Source organism: Phacochoerus africanus, chromosome 4 (assembly GCF_016906955.1).
Source record: "Phacochoerus africanus isolate WHEZ1 chromosome 4, ROS_Pafr_v1, whole genome shotgun sequence".
NCBI lineage: Eukaryota > Metazoa > Chordata > Mammalia > Artiodactyla > Suidae > Phacochoerus > Phacochoerus africanus.
The window spans coordinates 151,434,751-151,452,583 of NC_062547.1; the positions used below are offsets into that span (position 1 = coordinate 151,434,751).

Here is a 17,833-nt window from a genome sequence, read left to right on the forward strand (position 1 = left end):
GGATTCGCCTCTGATTCAGGCACCAACAGGAGGGGAGGCCGGGTCCCCGCTGATGAAGCGGGATGGGGTGTCCGGTGATCTGGGCTCACACTGGGCGCTGGCTGGGGCGGGGGGGGGGGGGGGGGTGGGAATTCAGAGGAGGTCTGGACACGGAGTGGCCGTGCCTCATGGAGGCTGCACGGCCTGGTCAGGTACGGAGGTAGCCTGGACCGCGGCGGGTGCGAGAGCGTGACTCCCAGGTCCCGCTGACTGTGTAGGAGCCAGAACATTCTTGAAGGTCTCCTGAGCACCCCTCCACCGCGCTCACAGAAGAGCTTGGGCTCCGGCCTTTCGGGGGTTTCGGCTCGCCTGCCAGTCTTCGGGATGCTGCAGCACCCGGGTGGGGGCTTCCTGGTCGAGAGGCCTGGCCACCCACCCTCTGAGCCTGCTCCCCGGGAAGCTTTCAAGGCCCCCTGCCTCTCTGGGGCCTCGCTGTGACCGTAGGCCCCCTGCCTCTCCGGGGCCTCCCTCGGACCCTCCCTCCCGAGCCTGGGGGCCTGGCGCGTCCGGAGGCCCGCCCCGCTCTTCCTGTTTGGGTAGGAATTGCTGCAGATACCCGCATAGTTTCCCTACCTCTGGCCTTTGTCTTCGGGGCAAGAAAGGCCACTTCTCTTCTGTGCTCTGCCAAGCCCCCCGACCTGCCGGGCGCACACACACACACACACACACCAGCTCCTGCACTGAGCGGAGCCTGGCTGGCTGCTTTGATCCGGGGAGGGGGCGCTGCAGAGGGAAAGCCGGCTCTGGGAGAAGCCGTTGTCAATCTGCCCTGACGCCCCCGCCCCTTCAGCATCACTGCGGTTTTCTAGAGGGGAGGGGGCTTTGCGCGTGTCCCCTCCTCACACATGAGAACCAGGTTCAGCAACAGCCCGATGACCAGCTCAGGTCCACCTGCTGGCCTTTTAACCTGGGGCCTCCAAGTCTAAGGCCCCGTTCTTGCTTCTGTCCGCGGTAGAGGCCGGAGAGGGGCTGAGCGCCACCGGACGGTCCACGAGGATGCAGGAAGGGAGGAAGAACAGGGGGCCTCCGAGGGGGCTGAGAGGAGGGGTCGTGGGGCACCCTGATGGAGCCCCCCGGCGGCGCGTGATCCCGGTGGGCTCCTGAGGGTCCCCCCCCCCCCAGTGCTCGGGTTCCTGATCTCTGGACTGGGGTTCTGCAGGTGCCGGCGGTCCGTGGCGTTGTTTCAGGTGCTTCAGGCCAGGTGCTCTCCCCTTTCCAGTCCTTTCCTGGCCCCCGTCTTAGTCGGGGCGCCCGAACAAAACAGAGACAGGGCCTTGAGCACAGAGGCCATTTCTCAGTCCCAGAGCCTAGCGCTCTAAGTCCAGGGTCAAGGTGCCAGCCGACTTGGTTGGCGGCGAGAGCTCGCCTCGGGCTGTCCGCCAGCCGCCGCCGCGTTGCATCCTCGCGTGGCACAGGGAGCAGGCGGGCCCGGCGCGGCGGCTCTTCTCACAAGGGCCCCAGTCCTGCCAAGGGCCTGCCCGCCTGGCCTCTTCAGCGCCTCCAGCGCACGTTCAGATGTGCCTCGCGGTGGGGAGCTTGGCTTTAGTGTGGCGGGGTGTGTGATTCCCTTTCGTAGGTGACAGTGATGGGAGGCTCTGTCCGGGACGGCGGGACGGGGATTGCGCGGGAACTGCCTTTACGTAAACACGAAAGGTCGGTCAGTGTAAAGAAAATTACGTGCATTTGGCAGAAATGGTGTGCACGTGCCCAGCATCCGGAAGGTCTGATCTGGTCCAACCCCCACCTGGCAAAGACGGGGACCCCAGGGTAAAGACGGGGGCCAGAGGGTAAAGGCAGGATGAGCCAGGCTGTGAGCCCAGCGTCTCCTGGCTGCCTCGCGGTGGCCGTCCCCCAGGAGCCCCGTCCTCCGCGTGACGTGCTGGGCCTCTCTGCCCTCACCCGCAGCACCAGCGCGCCCACGATGACCCCGCAGCGCTGAGGTACACCTTCCACGAGGTCATCACCGCCGGGCCTGATGCGTCCTCGAAGCTGCGTGCCCTCCAGAACCGCTGCCTGGTCCCCGGCTGGTACGCCACCCACCTCGAGCGCTGGCTCGGCGCCTTTCACGCCAACCAGGTAGCCGCCTGCCCCTGGCCTCGGGAGGGCCGTCCGGCCCCGGCTTAGGGCCCGTAGCAGAGAAGCTCAGAGTCCGTTTTACCCGTTACAAAGCCAGACGTACTGAAGAGGTAGATCTTTGGGGTGCTCAGAGGTTTCAGTCTTGTTCATCCCGAGCCCTTAGCCCCTCACGACAGGCTCTGTACCCCTAAGGGGACCCAGACAGCCCTGGAATAGGCCCCTGGGGCGGGGGCGAGGGATGGAGGGAGTGGTGGGCAGGGCCAGATCGCTGAGCGGTCGAGGGAAGCCCCTGGCAGGATTAGGCAGCGGGGACGTGTGGGCCGGGTGCTGGGCAGAGGCGGGGAGGGGCGCGGTGGGGACGCGAGGGGAGCCAGCGTTTTGGTGACAGCCTGAACTCTGAGACTGCCCAGGACCCCTCCCATCCAAAGCGGGAGGGGAGGCAGTGCCCAGGAGTGGCTTCCCGCCTCGCAGCCTTACAACCATGGCTGGGGGCCCAGAAGCCTGGGGCCCTCTTTGCCACCGGAGCAAAAAACAGGTTCAGCAGGAGTTCCTATCGTGGCACAGTGGGAACGAACCAGACTAGTGTCTGTGAGGACGCAGGTTCGATCCCTGGCCCTGCTCGTGGCTTAAGGATCCGGCGTTGCTGTGAGCGCTGGTGTGGGGCGCAGACGCGGCTCGGATCCCGCGTTGCCGTGGCTGGGGTCCAGGCCTGAAGCTCCAGCTCCGATTCGCCCCCCAGCCTGGGAATACCTGCAGCCCTAAAAAAACCAAAACCAAACAGACAAGAGGTTCAGCTGACGTTCTCCCTTCTCCGAATGCCAGATTCTCGTCTTGGATGGCAGACTGCTGCGCACAGAACCTGCCAGAGTGATGGACGCGGTGCAGAAGTTCCTCGGGGTGACCAACACAATCGACTACCACAAAACCCTGGCGTAAGTGCTCCCGGCCTCCCGGCAGGGGCGCTCCGGCGCCGCCCCCGGCCCAAAAACCGAAGGCTCGCGTGGTTGCGAGACAGCCGCACGTTAGTTAGAGCCGCAAGTGTGAGGAAGTGCGCGTGTCCCTGACGGCAGCTCAGCAGAAAAGTAACAATGGCTGGAGTCGCGTCGGTGAAGGTGCTGACTCAGGTAAAAGGGAGGTGATGACTCTGTTCTCTGGTCAGTCTTTCCCCGACGTGTGCTCTTAGGTCTGGGCTAAACGCTTTCCAAGGGCTTTGTCCCGTAGGTTAGGTCCACAGTGGGCAGCTCCAACTCCCACAAGGGTTTCTTAGCATCAGCTTATAATTTACCTACAGTTTCATGAAAAACACCACGTAAATGCTGTTGATGGCTAATAATCCCCATCGCTCAGAACTCAGTGCCGGTGCACTGCGAATGCCCCCCAAAGTAAGTGCGTGCCAGCTGGTGTTGAGGGGCTCAGGGCGGGGAGAGCCTGTCCCCTCGTGTGTATCACAGGCAGGTCACACACTCAGCTGGAGGAAGGGGTCTCGAGAGGAGAGGAGATAGAGCCACCTTCCCCAGCGACCTTCTGAGGAAAGTCTTGCAGTAAGAACATCCTGTCTTCCCTACCTTGGAAGGCGAGGGGGCAAAGGGCAGGCGGGCCTTTGCTCTGAGGGAGGAAGAGGCAGCTGCCGTGGGCACGGCCGTGGCAGCAGAGAGGCCTGGGTGACGGTCCCAGGTCCGTTACTTCCTTAGCTGTGTGACCTTGGACATGTGCCTGAGTTCCTTCAAGCCTCACTTTCCTCCCCATACGCTGGGCATAAAGGTCACAACTCCTACCTCCCGGGGCCACCGCACGGGAGCCCGTGGCTCTGTGCCTGGCGTGCGCTGATCCCAGGAAATGACAGCTGCTCTCATCAGCACCAGCACCTGCGGCTGCTCTGTGCCCCCTTCGGAGTCCCGTGTCCCTCTCCTTTCCTGCTGCCCTCACGCCCCAGCGTCTCTGAGTGGTGCCCGACCTGGGACGGAATTCGGACGCCGCTGTGGTCCGCCCCCGCCCCAGAGCATCCGCTCTCCTCTCCCCAGAACACCTACAAGGCCCAGCGTGACTTCGTATCCTGAAGGCAGGCTTGCTCTGTCCCTTCTGAAACGTGCTAAAGAAAGAAAAAGGCTCTGCAGTGATGCGCATGCTTAAACGCAGCAGTAGATAGAGGAGCTCTCTGATGAAAGGGGAATTTGTTAAAAAGCAAAGGGTCCTCCACTCAACTCCCCACCCCCGCTCCTGGGCGCTCGGGTTGGAAAGAACGTGCCCTTGAGCGCCAGGAAGATTCCCAGGAAAGGCAGGACGGGAAGCGTCCCTCTTGGCATTTGCTTTAGGGACTGAGCCCGCGCAGCCGGGAGAAGAGAGGGCTCCGAGCTCGCGGGCTGCCTTCTGCCGGGACGCGGCTAGTGGAGCCCAGAGGCAGAACAGGTGCAAGCACCATCCCACCTCTGCGGGTCCCGGGGCGGGCAGCAGGGCGGGGGACCCCGGGCCGTCCAGGCCCTGCCGCTCCTGAGGTCCCGGCGCTTGGCCTTGAGTGGGAAGGGGCTGGTGGGGCCAGCTCGCATCCGCAGGCTTCCCACCTCCACAGGTTTGATCCCAAGAAAGGATTTTGGTGCCAGCTGCTTGAAGGAGGCAAGACCAAGTGTCTGGGCAGAAGCAAGGGCCGCAAGTACCCAGACATGGACCCGGATGTAAGTGCAGACCCGCTGCCTGTGGCAGGAGCGTGAGTGGTGGGGGTCCCATGCCAGGGGCGGCGGCAGGGAAGCCTTCTCCTTACCTGGCACCCAGCACCCGGTGGCCTTGGCATTCCTTGGAGGGCATTCTTAGGAGGAGGGGATGGGGCCGGGATGTGGCGGGTCAAATGATTTGGTCCAGGGAGTAGTTCCTTCTGATCAAAGCTGACGAGCTCGATGCTGTGGGGCTTTGAGAACGAACCAGACGTGGGCTTTGCCCTCAAGGAGCACCTAGACTGGGCGGGCACCGGGGCCCACGTGCCAGGGAGCAGAACACACGGCAGGAAGTGCTCGATTTAGGGAGGTGTGTGCCCAGGTGCTGTGGGGGCGTCAGAACCAGGACGTGCCACTGAAGCTGGACCGGTAAGGAAGGCTCCTCGAAGGAGCCGGGGGCGGGTCTCGAGGTGGGGCTGGAAGGATGGGCTGGCCTTTAGACCTCCGGAGTGGAAGGATAAGGCATTCTTTTTTCTCCGTTTTTTGTCTTTTTAGGGCCGCACCCACGGCATGTGGAGGTTCCCAGGCCAGGGGTCCTATCGGAGCTGCTGCCGCCGCCGGCCTGCACCGCAGCCACAGCCACGCGGGATCTGAGCTGCGTCTTCCAACTTCACCACAGCTCACAGCAGTGCCAAATCCTTAACCCTCTGAGCGGGGCCAGGGATCGAACCCGCGTCTTCACAGATACTGAGCCACGACGGGAGCTCCAGGATAAGGCATTTTTGTGGGAGAGAACAGCATTTGCACAGCCAGTGCAGGGAAAGACACACGCTGTGACTCGAGTTATGGTTCCCCTTTTTTCCTTACCTTTTGCTCTTTTTTTTAAAAAAATTGAAGTATAATTGATGGATAGTTTGAGGCATGTGGCAGTTATTCAGTGAGATAGATGTATATTTTCGGGTTATCTTCCATTATAGGTTATTATTAGATACTGCGACCAGCCACCTGTGTGGGACAGGAAGTTAAGGCTTATCTTTTTAGGTGGCCTGGTGCACGTCTGCTCATTCCACACTCCGAATTTGTCCCTCTCCCGTCCTTGGCTCTTTGGCGACATGGGTTTGTTCTCCGAGGCTGTCTCTGCTTCAGGAATGATGCGCTCTGTTTCTGGGGTCCCACGTGTAAGCGACAGCGCGTGAACCTACCTTTCCCTTGCTTCCCTTGGCGCGATGGCCCTCGGCCCTGCATGCTGCTGCGAATGCCAAGACGGGAATTTTCGGGGCTGACGGAGATTCCCGTGTGTGCGTACCCCGTCTTCGTGGTCCATCCATCGCTGATGGACACTCAGGCGGCTTCTCGGCCTTTGCTGTTGTCAGGAGTGCCGCTGTGAGCGTTGGGGTGCTGTGTCTCCTCTAGGTAAATGCCCAGGAGCGGGATTGCTGCATCATATGGTAGTTCTGGTTTTAGTTTTTTGAGGAATCTCCATATTGTTCTCCCGAGTGGCTGCACCGGTTTCCATGCCCACCAACACCGGGGAGGGGTTGCCTTTTCTCCACACCCTCTCCAGCATTTGTTATTTGTGGACTTACTAATGATGGCCATTCTGGCGGGTGTGAGGTGGTACCTCCTGGTAGCTCTGATTTGCATCTCTCTAATAATTAGTGGTGGTAAGCATTTCTTTCATGTGTATTTGGCCAGCTGTGTGTCTTCTTTGGAGAACTGTCTGTTTAGACGCTCTGCCCATTTTTCGATGGGGTTGTTTGCTTTTTGGTGTTGAGCTTCCGGAGGTGTGTGTATGTTTTGGAGATTAACCCCTTGTCAGTCACTTCATTTGCAAATATTTTCTCCCATTTGGTGGGTTTTGTTTAGGGTTTCCTTTGCTGTGCAAAAACTTTTGAGTTTGGTTAGGTCCCATTTGTTTAGTTTTGTTTTTATTGTCATTGCTCTAGGAGGTGGATCTGAGAAGATACTGCTGTGGTTTATGTCACAGAGTGTTCAGCCTATGCTTTCCTCTAAAAATGTTATAGTATCTGGTCTTATATTTAGGTGTTTAATCTATTTTGAGTTCATTTTTGTGTGTGGAGTTAGGAAGTGTTCTAATTTCATTCTTGGCCGTGTGGCTGTCCGGTTTTCCCAGCACCACTTATTGAAGCGACTGTCTTTTCTCCACTGGATATTCTTGCCTCCTTTGTCATAGACGAGTTGACCATAGGTGTGTGGGTTTATGTCTGGCCTTTCTCTCCTGTTCCGCTGCTCTCTAGTTTTGTTTTTGTGTCAGTACCATATGGTTTTGATGACTGTAGCTTTGTAGTATAGTCTGAAGTCAGGGAGCCTGATTCTTCCAGCTCCGTTGTTTTTTTTTTCTTTTTCTTTCAGGATGGCTTTGGCTCTTCATGGTCTTTTGTGCTTCTTTTGTTCTAGTTCTGTGGAAAATGTCCTTGGTAATTTGATAGGGATTGCATTGAATCTGTAGATTGTCTTAGGTAGAATAGTCATTTCGATAATATTGACTCTTCCAGTCCAAGAGCATGGTATATTTTTCCATCCATTTGTCTCGTTTTTCACTTCTTCCGTCAGCGTCTTACAGTTTTCAGAGTACAGGTCTTTTGACTCTTTAGGTAGGTTTATTCCTAAGTATTTTATTCTTTTTGGTGTGACGGTAAATGGGATTGTTTCCGTAATTTCTCTTTCTGATCTTTCATTGTTAGTGTACAGAAATGCCGTCGATTCCTGTGTATTAATTTTGTATCGTGCAACTTTGCCAAATTCGTGGATGAGCTGTAACAGTTTTCTGGTAGCGTCTTTAGGATTTTCTAGGTGCAGTATCATGTCATCTGCAAACAGTGATGGTCTTACTTCTTCGTTTCCAGTTTAGATTCCTTTTCTTTCTTTTTCTTCTCTGACTGTCGTGGCTGGGACTTCCAAAACCATGTTGAAAAGCAGTGGTGAGAGTGGGCGTCCTCGGCGGGTTCCTGATCTCGGCGGGAATTCTTCCAGCTGTCGCCACTGAGGACGATGATCGCTGTGGGTTTGTCATTTGTGGCCTTTATTACGTGGATCTCTGCCCACCTTCCGAAGGGCTTTTAAAAGTCAGAAATGGGTGTTGGATTTTGTCAAAAGCTTTTTGTGCGTCTATTGAGAGGATCATAGGGTTTTTACTCTTCAGTTTGTTCATGTGCTGTATCACACTGATTTGTAGATAGTGAAAAATCCTTGCATCCCTGGGATAAATCCCACTTGACCATGGTGTGCAGTCCGTTTAATGAATTGCTGGATTCGATTTGCCAGTGTTTTGTTGAGGATTTTTGCATCTATGTTCATCAGTGATATTGGCCTGTAATTTTCTTTTATTCTCATATCTTTGTCTGGTTTTGGAATCAGAGTGATGGTGGCCTCACAGAGTGAGTTCGGGAGTGTTCCTTCCTCTGAAATTTTTTGGAATAGTTTCAGAAGGACAGGTGTTAGCTCTTCTCTAAATGTTTGATAGAATTTGCCTGTGAAGCCCTGTGGTCCTGGACTTTTGTTTGTTGCAAGTGTTCTGGGGGTTTTTTGTTTGTTTGTTTTTGTCTTTTTGCCTTTTCTATGGCTGCTCCCGCGGCATAAGGAGGTTCCCAGGCTAGGGGTCGAATCGGAGCTGTAGCCGCCAGCCTATGGCAGAGCCATAGCAACGCAGGATCCGAGCCGAGTCTGTGACCTACACCACAGCTCACGGCAATGCCGGATCCTTAACCCGCTGAGCAAGGCCAGGGATTGAACCTGCAGCCTCATGGTTCCTAGACAGATTCGTTCACCACTGTGCCATGACGGGAACTCCCTGTTGCAAGTTGTTTAGTCACAGTTCCAGTTTCAGTACTTGTGATGGGTCTGTTGTCTTCTCTATTTCACGTTGGTTGTGCCTTGGAAGATTGTATTTTTCTAAGGATGTGTCCATGTCTTCTAGGTTGTCCATCTTATTGGCATATAGTTGCCTGTAGTAGCCTCTTATTTTCCTTTGCACGATCCTTTTGTGACGTCTGTTGTAACTTCTCCTTTCTCATTCGAATTTTATTGATTTGAGTCCTCTCTCTCTTTTTCTTGGTGACTCTGGCTGAGGGCTTATCAATTTCGTTGATCTTTTCAAAGAACCAGCTTTGAGTTTCATTCATCTTTTCTGCGGTTTTGTTTCTATTTCATTGATTTCTGCTCTGCTCTTTATGATTTCTCTCCTTCTGTCAACTTTGGGTTCTGTCGTTCTTCTTTCTCTTGTTGCTTGAAGTATACAGTTAGGTTGTTGGAGATTTTTCTTGTTTCCCGAGGTAGGCTCGTAGTGTTTAAACTTTCCTCTTAGAGCTGCTTTTGCTGCATCCCATGGTTTTGGAGTGTTGCGTTGTTGTCATTTGCTTCTAGGTATTTTCCTCTTTGCTTTCTTCAGTGATCCATTGGTTGTTCAGTAGCGTGTTGTTTAGTCTCCACGTTTTTGTGGGTTTTGGCAGTTTTTTTCTTGTTGTTGGTTTCCGGTCCTAGAACGTTGTAGCCAGAAAAGATGCTTGATATTATTTCAATTTTCTTAAATTTACCAAGGCTTGATTTTGTGGCCCAGAATGTGGTCTGTCCTGGAGACTGCTCTGTGTGCACTTGAGAGGAATGTGTGTTCTGCTGCTCGTGGATGAAATAGTCTAAAAATGCCTCTTAAGTCCACCCGGTGTAGTGCATCGTGGAAGACCTGATCTTCTCTCTGGATGATCTCTCCATCGCTGTAAGCGGGGTGTTAAAGTCCCCCACTGTTACTGTGTTAGTGTCAGTTTCTCCTTTTAAGGTTGCTGGCAGGTGCCTTATATGTTGAGGTGATCCTGTGTTGGGTGCAGATGTATCCACAGTAGTTGTATCTGTTTCTTGGATTGGCCTCCCCATCGCTATGTAGTGTCCTCCTTGGTCTCGTATAATGCTCTTTAAGGTCTGTTTTGTCTGTATGAGTATTGCTACTCCAGCTTTCTTTTGATTCCATCCTCTCCCTTTCGATGTGTATGTGTCCCTAGAAGTGAAGGGGTCTCTTGAAGACAGCGTGTGTGTGGGTCTTGTTTCTGTATCCCTTCAGCCAGCCTGTGTCTTTTGGTCGGGGCATTTAGTCCATTGACATTTAAGGTAATTATTGATATGTATGTTCCTGCTGCTATTTTATTAATTGTTTTGCATTTGTTTTTCTTGTTCTTTTTTCTTCCCTTCTTCTCTTCTTGTCTTCTCTGGTGGTTTGATGACTATCTTTAGTGCTGTGTTTGGGTTGCTTTTTCTCGTTTGTGTAGCTGTTGTAGACTTGCGATTTGCGGTTACCATGAAGTTGGGATATGGGAGTCTAGGTATAGACAAGATTGTTTCACGTTGTTGGTCTCTTATTGCAGGTGCATCTCCAGTGTCCCGCACTTGTACCCTCCTCTTCTCACAGTTTCTGGTTTTGGTGGCATATCTGTGTGTGGGGGGGACTTCCTGCCTTTACTGTATATATGCCTTTACTGGTCAGCCTTGTCATTTGCAGTATTTCTGTTTTGAGTTGTGGCCTTTTCTTTTCTGCCTAGAGAAGTTCCTTTAGTATTTGTTGTAAAGTTGGTTTCGTGGTGCTGAATTCTCTTGGCTTTTTTGCTTGTCTGTAAAGCTTTTGATTTCTCCTTCAAATCTGAATCAGAGTCCTGCTGGGGAGAGTAAGCCTTGGTTGGAGGTTTTTTCCTTTCATCATGTTAAGTATATCAGGCCGCTCCCTTCTGGCCTGCAGAGTTTCTGCTGAAAAATCAGCTGATAACCCTGTTGGGGTTCTCTTGTCTGTTATTTGTTTCTTTTCCTTGGCTGCTTTCCAGATTTCCTCTGTCTTTAATTTTGGTCCGTTTGATTAACGTATGTGGCTCGGGGTGTTCCTCTTTGGGTTTATTCTATATGGTCCTCGTGCCTCCTGGATTTGAGTGAGCGGGGCCTTTCCCACGTTAGGGAGTCAGCAGCTATTAGCTCTTCAGCTATTTTCTCTGGCCCTTTTTTGCTCTTGTCTCCCTCTGGCCCCCTGCATCGTGGAGGGTGGTGTGTTGAGTGTTGTTCCAGAACCCCCTAGACGGTCTTCTCCCTTTCAGTCTTTTTTCTCCTCTCTGTTCTGCATCAGTGGTCCCTCCCGTCTGTCTTCCACTTCGCTTACTCGTTCTTCCGCTTCCTGCTGTCCGCTGCCGGCTCTTGCCAGTGAGTTGCTCTATTTCAGCTGTCCTCTTTCACATCTCTGCTGTTTACTCTCTAAGTCTTCCAGTTCTTTGTTCAGTGATTCTCATAATTTATCAATCTCTGGCTCCAATTTACTTCCCAGATCTTGAATCACCTTTATTATCATTCATCTAACGTCTTCGTCGTGGAGGCTGGTCATCTCCCGATCACTGAGCTCTTTTTCTGGGGTTTTTTCTTGTCGCTTTATCTGGGTCATAATTCTCTGCCTTTTCATTTTGTGTAGATTTTTGGTGTGGTCTCCTTTTTGCAGACGGGAGGGTTGAAGCCTCTCTTGCTTCTGATGCCTGCCCCTTGGGCTGCAGTTGATGCAGTGGTTCGCTGTAGGCTTCCTGATGGGAGGGACTGGGGTCTGCCCACTGGTGGCTGGAGGTGATTCTTAGGCCTCCAGTGGGCGGGGCTTTGTCTCTGGGTGAGATTGGAGGCGGCTCTGTGCTCTGTGCCTGCAGAGTCTTGCGGCAGGCTGTTTGCCGATGGGTGGGGCTGTGTTCCCACCTGGATTACTGTTCGGCCTGGGGCTTCTCAGTGCTGATGGATGGGGCCAGATTTTCCCAAAACGGCCACCTCCAGAGAAACACTGATGAATATTCCCGAGAGCTTTGCCTCCAATGTCCTTCCACCCCCACAACAAGCCCCATTCACCCCCCCCCCCCCATTTTCCCAGGAGATCCTGCAAGAGCTGCAGTCAGGTCCAACCCAGATTCCTGTGGAGTGAGTCTCTTCGTTGCCCTGGGACCCAGTGTGCATGAAAGCCTGTGTGTGCCTTTCAAGACTGGGGTCTCCGTTTCCCCCTGTCCCCTGGAGCTCCTGTGCACAAGCCCCACTGGCCTTCAGTGCCAGATGCTCTGGGGGCTCCTCTTCCCCAATGCCAGATCCCCAGGCGTGGGGACCTGAGGTGGGGCTCGGAGCTCTCTCTCCTGTGGTGGAGCCTCTGTGAAACAGTTTCTTTCCGGTCTGCGGGCTGCCCACCCGGCGGGTATGGTGTTGCCTATAGGGCGTAATTGCCTCTCCTCCCTTCTCAGCACGGTTGAGTTGCTTTGCTTTTTATGAGAGAAGGTCAGAAGCTCCTGTTCTATGTAGAGCGTCGTTTAGGACATGATCCAAGGGTCTTCTTTTCCAGGAAGGCCTTCTTTGGAAAAATGTCTGCTTAGATCTTCTGCCCATTTTTTGATTGGGTTGTGGGTTTTGTTTTTTGTTTTTGTTTTTTGTCTTTTTAGGGCCGCGCCCACAGCATATGGAGGTTCCCAGGCTAGGGGTCGAATCAGAGCTGTAGCCGCTGGCCTCCACCACAGCCACGGCAATGCAGGATCTGAGCTGCATCTGCACCCTACCCCACAGCCACACAGGATCCTTCACCCACTGAGCAAGGCCAGGGACTGAACCCGCAACCTCATGGTTCCTAGTCGGATTCGTTAACCACGGCGCCACGACGGGAACTCTGATTGGGTTGTGTTTTTGATACTGGGTTCGTATGTTTTGGAAAGCAGCTTCCTGTTCGTTGCATCTGTTGCAAGTATCTTCTCTCATTCAGTACCTGTCTGTCCATTTTGTTGATGGTTTTCTTTGCTCTGCAGAAGCTTTGCAGTTTGGTCCCATTTATTTTATTTTACCACCTTTTAGGGCCACACCCGAGGCATCTGGACGCTCCCAGGGTAGGGGTTGAATTGGGGCTGTAGCTGCTGGCCTACACCACAGCTCACAGCAACGCTGGATCCCCAACCGAGGGCGCCAGGGATCAAACCTGTGTCCTCATGGACGCTAGTCCGATTTGTTTCCTTGGAGCCACGACGGCAACTCTTATTTTTGCTTTTATTTCTTTTGCCTTGGGAGAAAGGCGTCAGAAAGCATTCCTGTGACCTCCGTCAGAGGCTGTAGACCCGTGTTCTCTTCCGGAAGAGTCCTGCGGTGTCACCGCCTGCGCTTAGGGCGTTGCACCGGTTGCGTTTCCCGGGTGCTGTAGGGAGGCTGCTACGTGCCTCCCTTTGCGTGCAGCCCCTGGTTTTGACGAATGCTCTCTTTTCTCCTATCACAAGATTTCTGACCCTGTGGGCTCTGTGGTTTTGCTCCTCTTACGTGTTTCCTCTGGAAGGCTTCCGTGTAGCAGCAGCCCGTGCGTGACGCTAGTGGCGGAGGCTGCGGGCTTGGAGGAGGAGGGCCACCCGCCCGCGGCCCGCCCTGAGCCCCGCTTCCCGTTGCAGTCCCGCGCCTTCCTGAGGGACTATTACCGGGACCACAACATCGAGCTTTCCAAGCTGCTCTACAAGATGGGCCAGACGCTGCCCACCTGGCTGCGGGAGGAGCTCCAGAACACCAGGTAGCCGCGGCCGCCCCGCCAGACCGACTGTGACGCCAGGGCCGGCCCGCCCCACGCCGAGCCTGACGGACCTGCGGAGCCGGGGTTTAGCCTGGGCAGGCCCAGCGCTGGGAGCAGCCCTCGGCCACACCCGGCCCCGCGAGCGGCCGCGCAGCTGCTGGGTCTGTGGCCGCAGGCCCGCGCCGCCCTAGGGGTCCCTCCGCCGCATCTCCGAAGGGGAGGCCGCTGCCCACTGGAAGGGGCCGCCAGACGCTCGCGCGCGCGGCCTGGCATCCACGCGCTGGCATCAGCTGCCGCGTGTTCCCAGCCCTCCGGACGGGAGGCAGGAGGGGCCCCGCGGGGCCTTCTGCCAACCCCGGGGGAGACGGGCCGCTTCCCCGAGGTCTCGAGCCAGGCTCTTCAGCGGGCCCCGCTGGGCATCCGGCGGCAGCGGCGGCAGCCCCTTGCCTGGACGGGCGCGGCCGGCTCCGAGCACGGTGACCCTGCCCAGCCAGGCGGGGTGGCCTCTCGCCTTCCGTCCCGGGGAGAGGACGGGTTGCGGGCATCTCCACCCCGTCCTCGGCCCCCTCCAGGGCCTGGGGCACTGCCAGGCCACGCGGAGCCCGAGAGCCAGCCCCCTCTCCCCGGGACGGGACTGACAGGCGTGGTGTCTCTCCTGTGGTGAAAGGCTGAGGTGGCGGGAGTCTGCCCCCCGCACCCCCCTGTGCAGACGTGCCCCGCTGCCCGGCCCCACGCTGGCAGGCGCCGGGCGGGCTTGGGGCGACCCCCGCCCTGCGGGGCCTCAGCCTCCTGTGGCCCTTAACCTCCCCAGTACTAAGACGCTAAAGGATCTGACTATTTTTTTTTTTGGTGCCAGAGTTTATACCCTGGGTGCTGGGGTCGCACTGTGTTACATATATACATATAACGTGTATATATATATATATATTATATTATATTTTTTTTGGTTGGGTTTGTTTTTAATTAAGTTGTACAAAGCAGTGGCAAGCCCCAGTCCCAAAGGCTGTCGTATCTCAGTGCCGAGAACGGGTTGGGGGGAGGGCTTGTCTTCACGCGTTGGGGCCTCCAGGACACGGGATGGAAGTGCCCCTGCTGAGGTCAAGGGCCGGGGCCGGCCCGGGCCACGCTCGGCGGACGGGGCTGGTGAGATGCAGAGGGAAGACCCCCCCCCCCCGCGCCCGTCCGGGAACTGGCTTCCTGAAGCGCAGTGGCCAGAGCAAACAGCCGAGCTGGGGTAGGAGACCCCGGCGCCAGAGGCAGGCCTGTTCCCCCGCCCCCCCCCGCACGGTGCTAGTTGGGAGCCGTCCCCGGAGGCCCCTGGGACCCAGAGCGCTGTCTCGGGCCCCTGCCAACAAGGGGGCCTCTGGGCTTCCTCGGTGGGCGGGGGGGGGGAGTCCTGCCCCTCCCCCTTTGACAATGTGAAGCGACTCTGGCTGGGGGGCTGGGGGTCCTCCCCGGCCCTCCCACTGCCAGTTCAGTTCTCCTGGGACAGCCCTTCTGGAGAGCCTGGGCCAACTCAGGAGCCTCGAGCATGTGGGGTGAGGGTGCTTAGCAGGCGTGAGCCCAGGTCCAGAAGGGGAGGTGGCCACCTCGGCTGATGTCACAGACCTGGTCACCAGCAGGGCCGAGCAATGACCAGAGGCACCGGAGTCCGAGCCCAGGGCTCTTCTCCCAATGCCACACTGTCTCTGAGCCCATCCTGGGCCCTCCTCGGTGCCAGGTCCCTGTCCCTGCCTCTGTCAGCCGGTGGTCATTCCAGGACGTGGGGACAAACCACTCCTTCCCAGCCAGGGTGCCTTCGAGCCGTCTCCGGTCCACACCTGTATCTGGAGCTCGGGCCTGCTGCCCCCAAAGCGCCTTCCCCGGCGCGGGAGCCCGGGTCCGGCTGAGGCGCCAGGTTCTCCGGGGGAGGGAAGAAGGGAGAGGTCGGGACCTGCGTGTGCTGCCATCGTCCCGAGAAGCGCCCCCCAGCAGCAGCCGCCCCGCCGTGCCGGGGGCTCGCAGGCCCGCAGGCCGCCTCCGGCTGCTGGCGCCCTGCTCGAGGGGCAGACGGGCCTGCCCGCGTCCCCGGCCCCTGGCCTGACGAGGGGACAGGCAGGTTCGCGGCCCTCGGGGAGCAGAGGAAACAGTGGAGGTTTCATCCAGGCCCTTCCAGGAGCCCGGGACTCGGCCTGTCACGTGTCCCCGGTCTGTCTTGTCCCTGCCCCTCTTTCCCTTCCTGCTAACAAACCTCTAGAGGACCCGCTGCCCACGGGGGTGAGCGGTGGGGCGGGGGTGCCCTCCGCTGTGAGCACACAGCCCCCCAGCCCTGGCGGAGAGCGGAGCACAGTGCAGCGCGGCCCCAGCGGCTTCCCTGTCACCGAGTCACTGTCTGAACGAGAAAGAAAAGGGCACGAGCTGAAATTGCGTCCATGACCCAACTGCGCCTCTGCCCAGGGCCAGCGTTGGTGGGGGCATCGCGTGCTGCCGCCTGTCACTTGGGGCTCCAGCGCTGCCCACGGTGGGGGCGGCTGGCGTGTGGAGGAAGAGGCGGAGGTTCAAAGACGCGTCTCTGCCACGTCCCTGAGTAGGAACAGCCAGTGCCCCGGCGCCAGCGGGGGGCCAGAGGTCTGTCCCCTGTCGAAGAAAACGGGGCAGACCTACAGAGACTGAGGCTCCCCGCCAGGGCCGCCCCACGGGCTGGATGGGAGCAGGTGCAGGTCGGTCTGTACCAGGACTTTGCTAGGGAATCCCCCCCTCCTCCACTTGGACTTCAAAGCCCACACTCGCCTCGTTTTCAAAAACCTCCCTCTGTCCCGCAGTCCCTCTGACCCTGTCCCTCTCGGTACCAGAGTATCTTTCCCGAACGAGTTGGGAAGTTGCAGGTGTAGCCCGCGACTCCACCCCAGACGCCTCCGCCTGCGTCTCCTAAGCGTGAGGACGCGCTCCGGCCCTGGGCCAAGGTCACACCCGAGACAGCGGAGGTGTCCCCAACCCCCGCCACTCAGGCCATGCTCCTCTTTCCCCGGTAACTCCCTCCTGGCGTTGGCATCAGGAACTAGCAGAGGTACACGCGGTGCCCTCGGGCCTGTTTGTTTCCTAAGGTCGCTTTGAAGCCCAACTTTCCCATCTGCTCACTGTGGTTTTTCAAATGACAAAGCGAGTTCAGAGGCCGGCAGCTGCTGGCTTGCAGACCCGCGTCCTGGACCGTCCAGTTTCTGGGTGGTGTCGCGGAGCGTCCCTCCCACCCCAGGCTGGGCTGTGGGGGCTGTCACCTTCTGTGCGGGCTTGAGAACGTCCGCCCTGCCCAAGGTGCCCTCTGCTGTCACTTGTGCCACGTGCCAGGTCGGCCGAGCGCCCAGCAGCGCAGATGGGTCTGGGAAGAGGCAGCTCCGGGGGTGGCGGCTGCATCACGCGGTGCCCTCCTGGGTCCTGTGATGGCCGCTGGGCGCCAAGCAGCCCCTCCCCCTGCCTCTGCGGTGGGGCCCGCGGTCTGTGCTCGGGAGCCGGGCCCGCCCTGGGCTGCCCCACACGTAGGCTGCCCTCCCGGCTGTGGTGTGAGCAGAGCGCTGGGCTGGAGGCAGGAGACGTGAATCGCGTCCCAGGACACGCAGGCGCCTAGCGGCCTCGTCGATGCCCGCCGAGACAGCGAGTGGCCGGGGCTACGGCAGACGCCCAGGCGGCAGAGAGGGAGGCGGGTGGCTCCAGCTGCGTGAGGCTGAGGCCCCTGTCCCCGGCCCCGGCTGCCTGAGCTGCACCCAGGGGGCAGGTGTGGGCTGGGGTGGGGTCCGAGGTGAAGGCCAGGGGAGACTCGGCTGTGTTTCCTCCTCGCCAGTCCCTCCCTCCCACCCACTCTGAGTGCGGGCGGGGAGGTCTCACTGTGCCGGTTTCTGAGCAGCAAGAGGGCTCCTTGGTAGCTTGTGCATGAAGTCCAGGTCGTCTCGGGGGAGAGGAGAGGAGAGGGCTGACCTCAGAGGGTGGGGGTGCGCAGGGGAGGGGGTGGGGAGGTGCTACCCGCTCGCCTGCCAGGCCCCTTAAACCAGCCGTTTGGGGTCGAGCTCAAAGTGGGAACCTTCCTCCGCTCATGTACCACCTCGCACTAACTGCTAATAAAGCGGCGTTCTGTTTGTACGCAGTGGTCACTCACGTCTGTCTGTCCGTCTGTCTGTCGGTCTGTCTGAGGTCTTTGCAAGGCCGCAGGGGGGGTCGGAGAGGGCAGTGTTCGCACGGACGGCCCGTCTGGGGACTGTCACAAACCAGAGGTCCACCCCGTGGATCGGAACCAAGCGGGTCAGGGTGGCAGAGGCCTGAGCCGGGACAGCCCAGTGGGGTGCGACCCGTGCACCTGCCCTGGCACAGCCCCCCCGCGTCGCGAGACGCCCCACTCCACGCAACCCCCGCATGGCTGCGTGGTTCCCGCGGGTTCTCCTGCAGAGGAGCGTGCAAAGAACAACTTTGGGAAAAACAAGCGACTTCCTGCCCGTCCAGCCTGACGGAGGGAGAGGCAGACGCAGAGGCAGGGGGCAGCGAGGGGGTCGGAGCTGCTCCGGCAGAG

The 17,833-nt window shown here is 57.7% G+C and overlaps 1 protein-coding gene across 9 annotated transcripts in view; it reads left to right on the forward strand.

Moving 5' to 3' along the window:
• The window catches only part of NDST1 (N-deacetylase and N-sulfotransferase 1), a 92,214-nt gene extending 74,805 nt beyond the window's left edge, over positions 1–17,409 (forward strand). For 6 of the 9 annotated variants that reach the window (XM_047779062.1, XM_047779060.1, XM_047779059.1 and 3 more), the window contains 4 exons: positions 1,945–2,115; positions 2,938–3,047; positions 4,682–4,784; positions 13,184–17,409. In XM_047779062.1, coding sequence (XP_047635018.1) covers positions 1,945–2,115; positions 2,938–3,047; positions 4,682–4,784; positions 13,184–13,303 — 504 coding nt within the window. In that variant the 3' untranslated portion in view covers positions 13,304–17,409. The other 3 variants (XM_047779067.1, XM_047779065.1, XM_047779066.1) reach the window with 3 other exon arrangements.
• Positions 17,410–17,833: the final 424 nt, after the last annotated feature.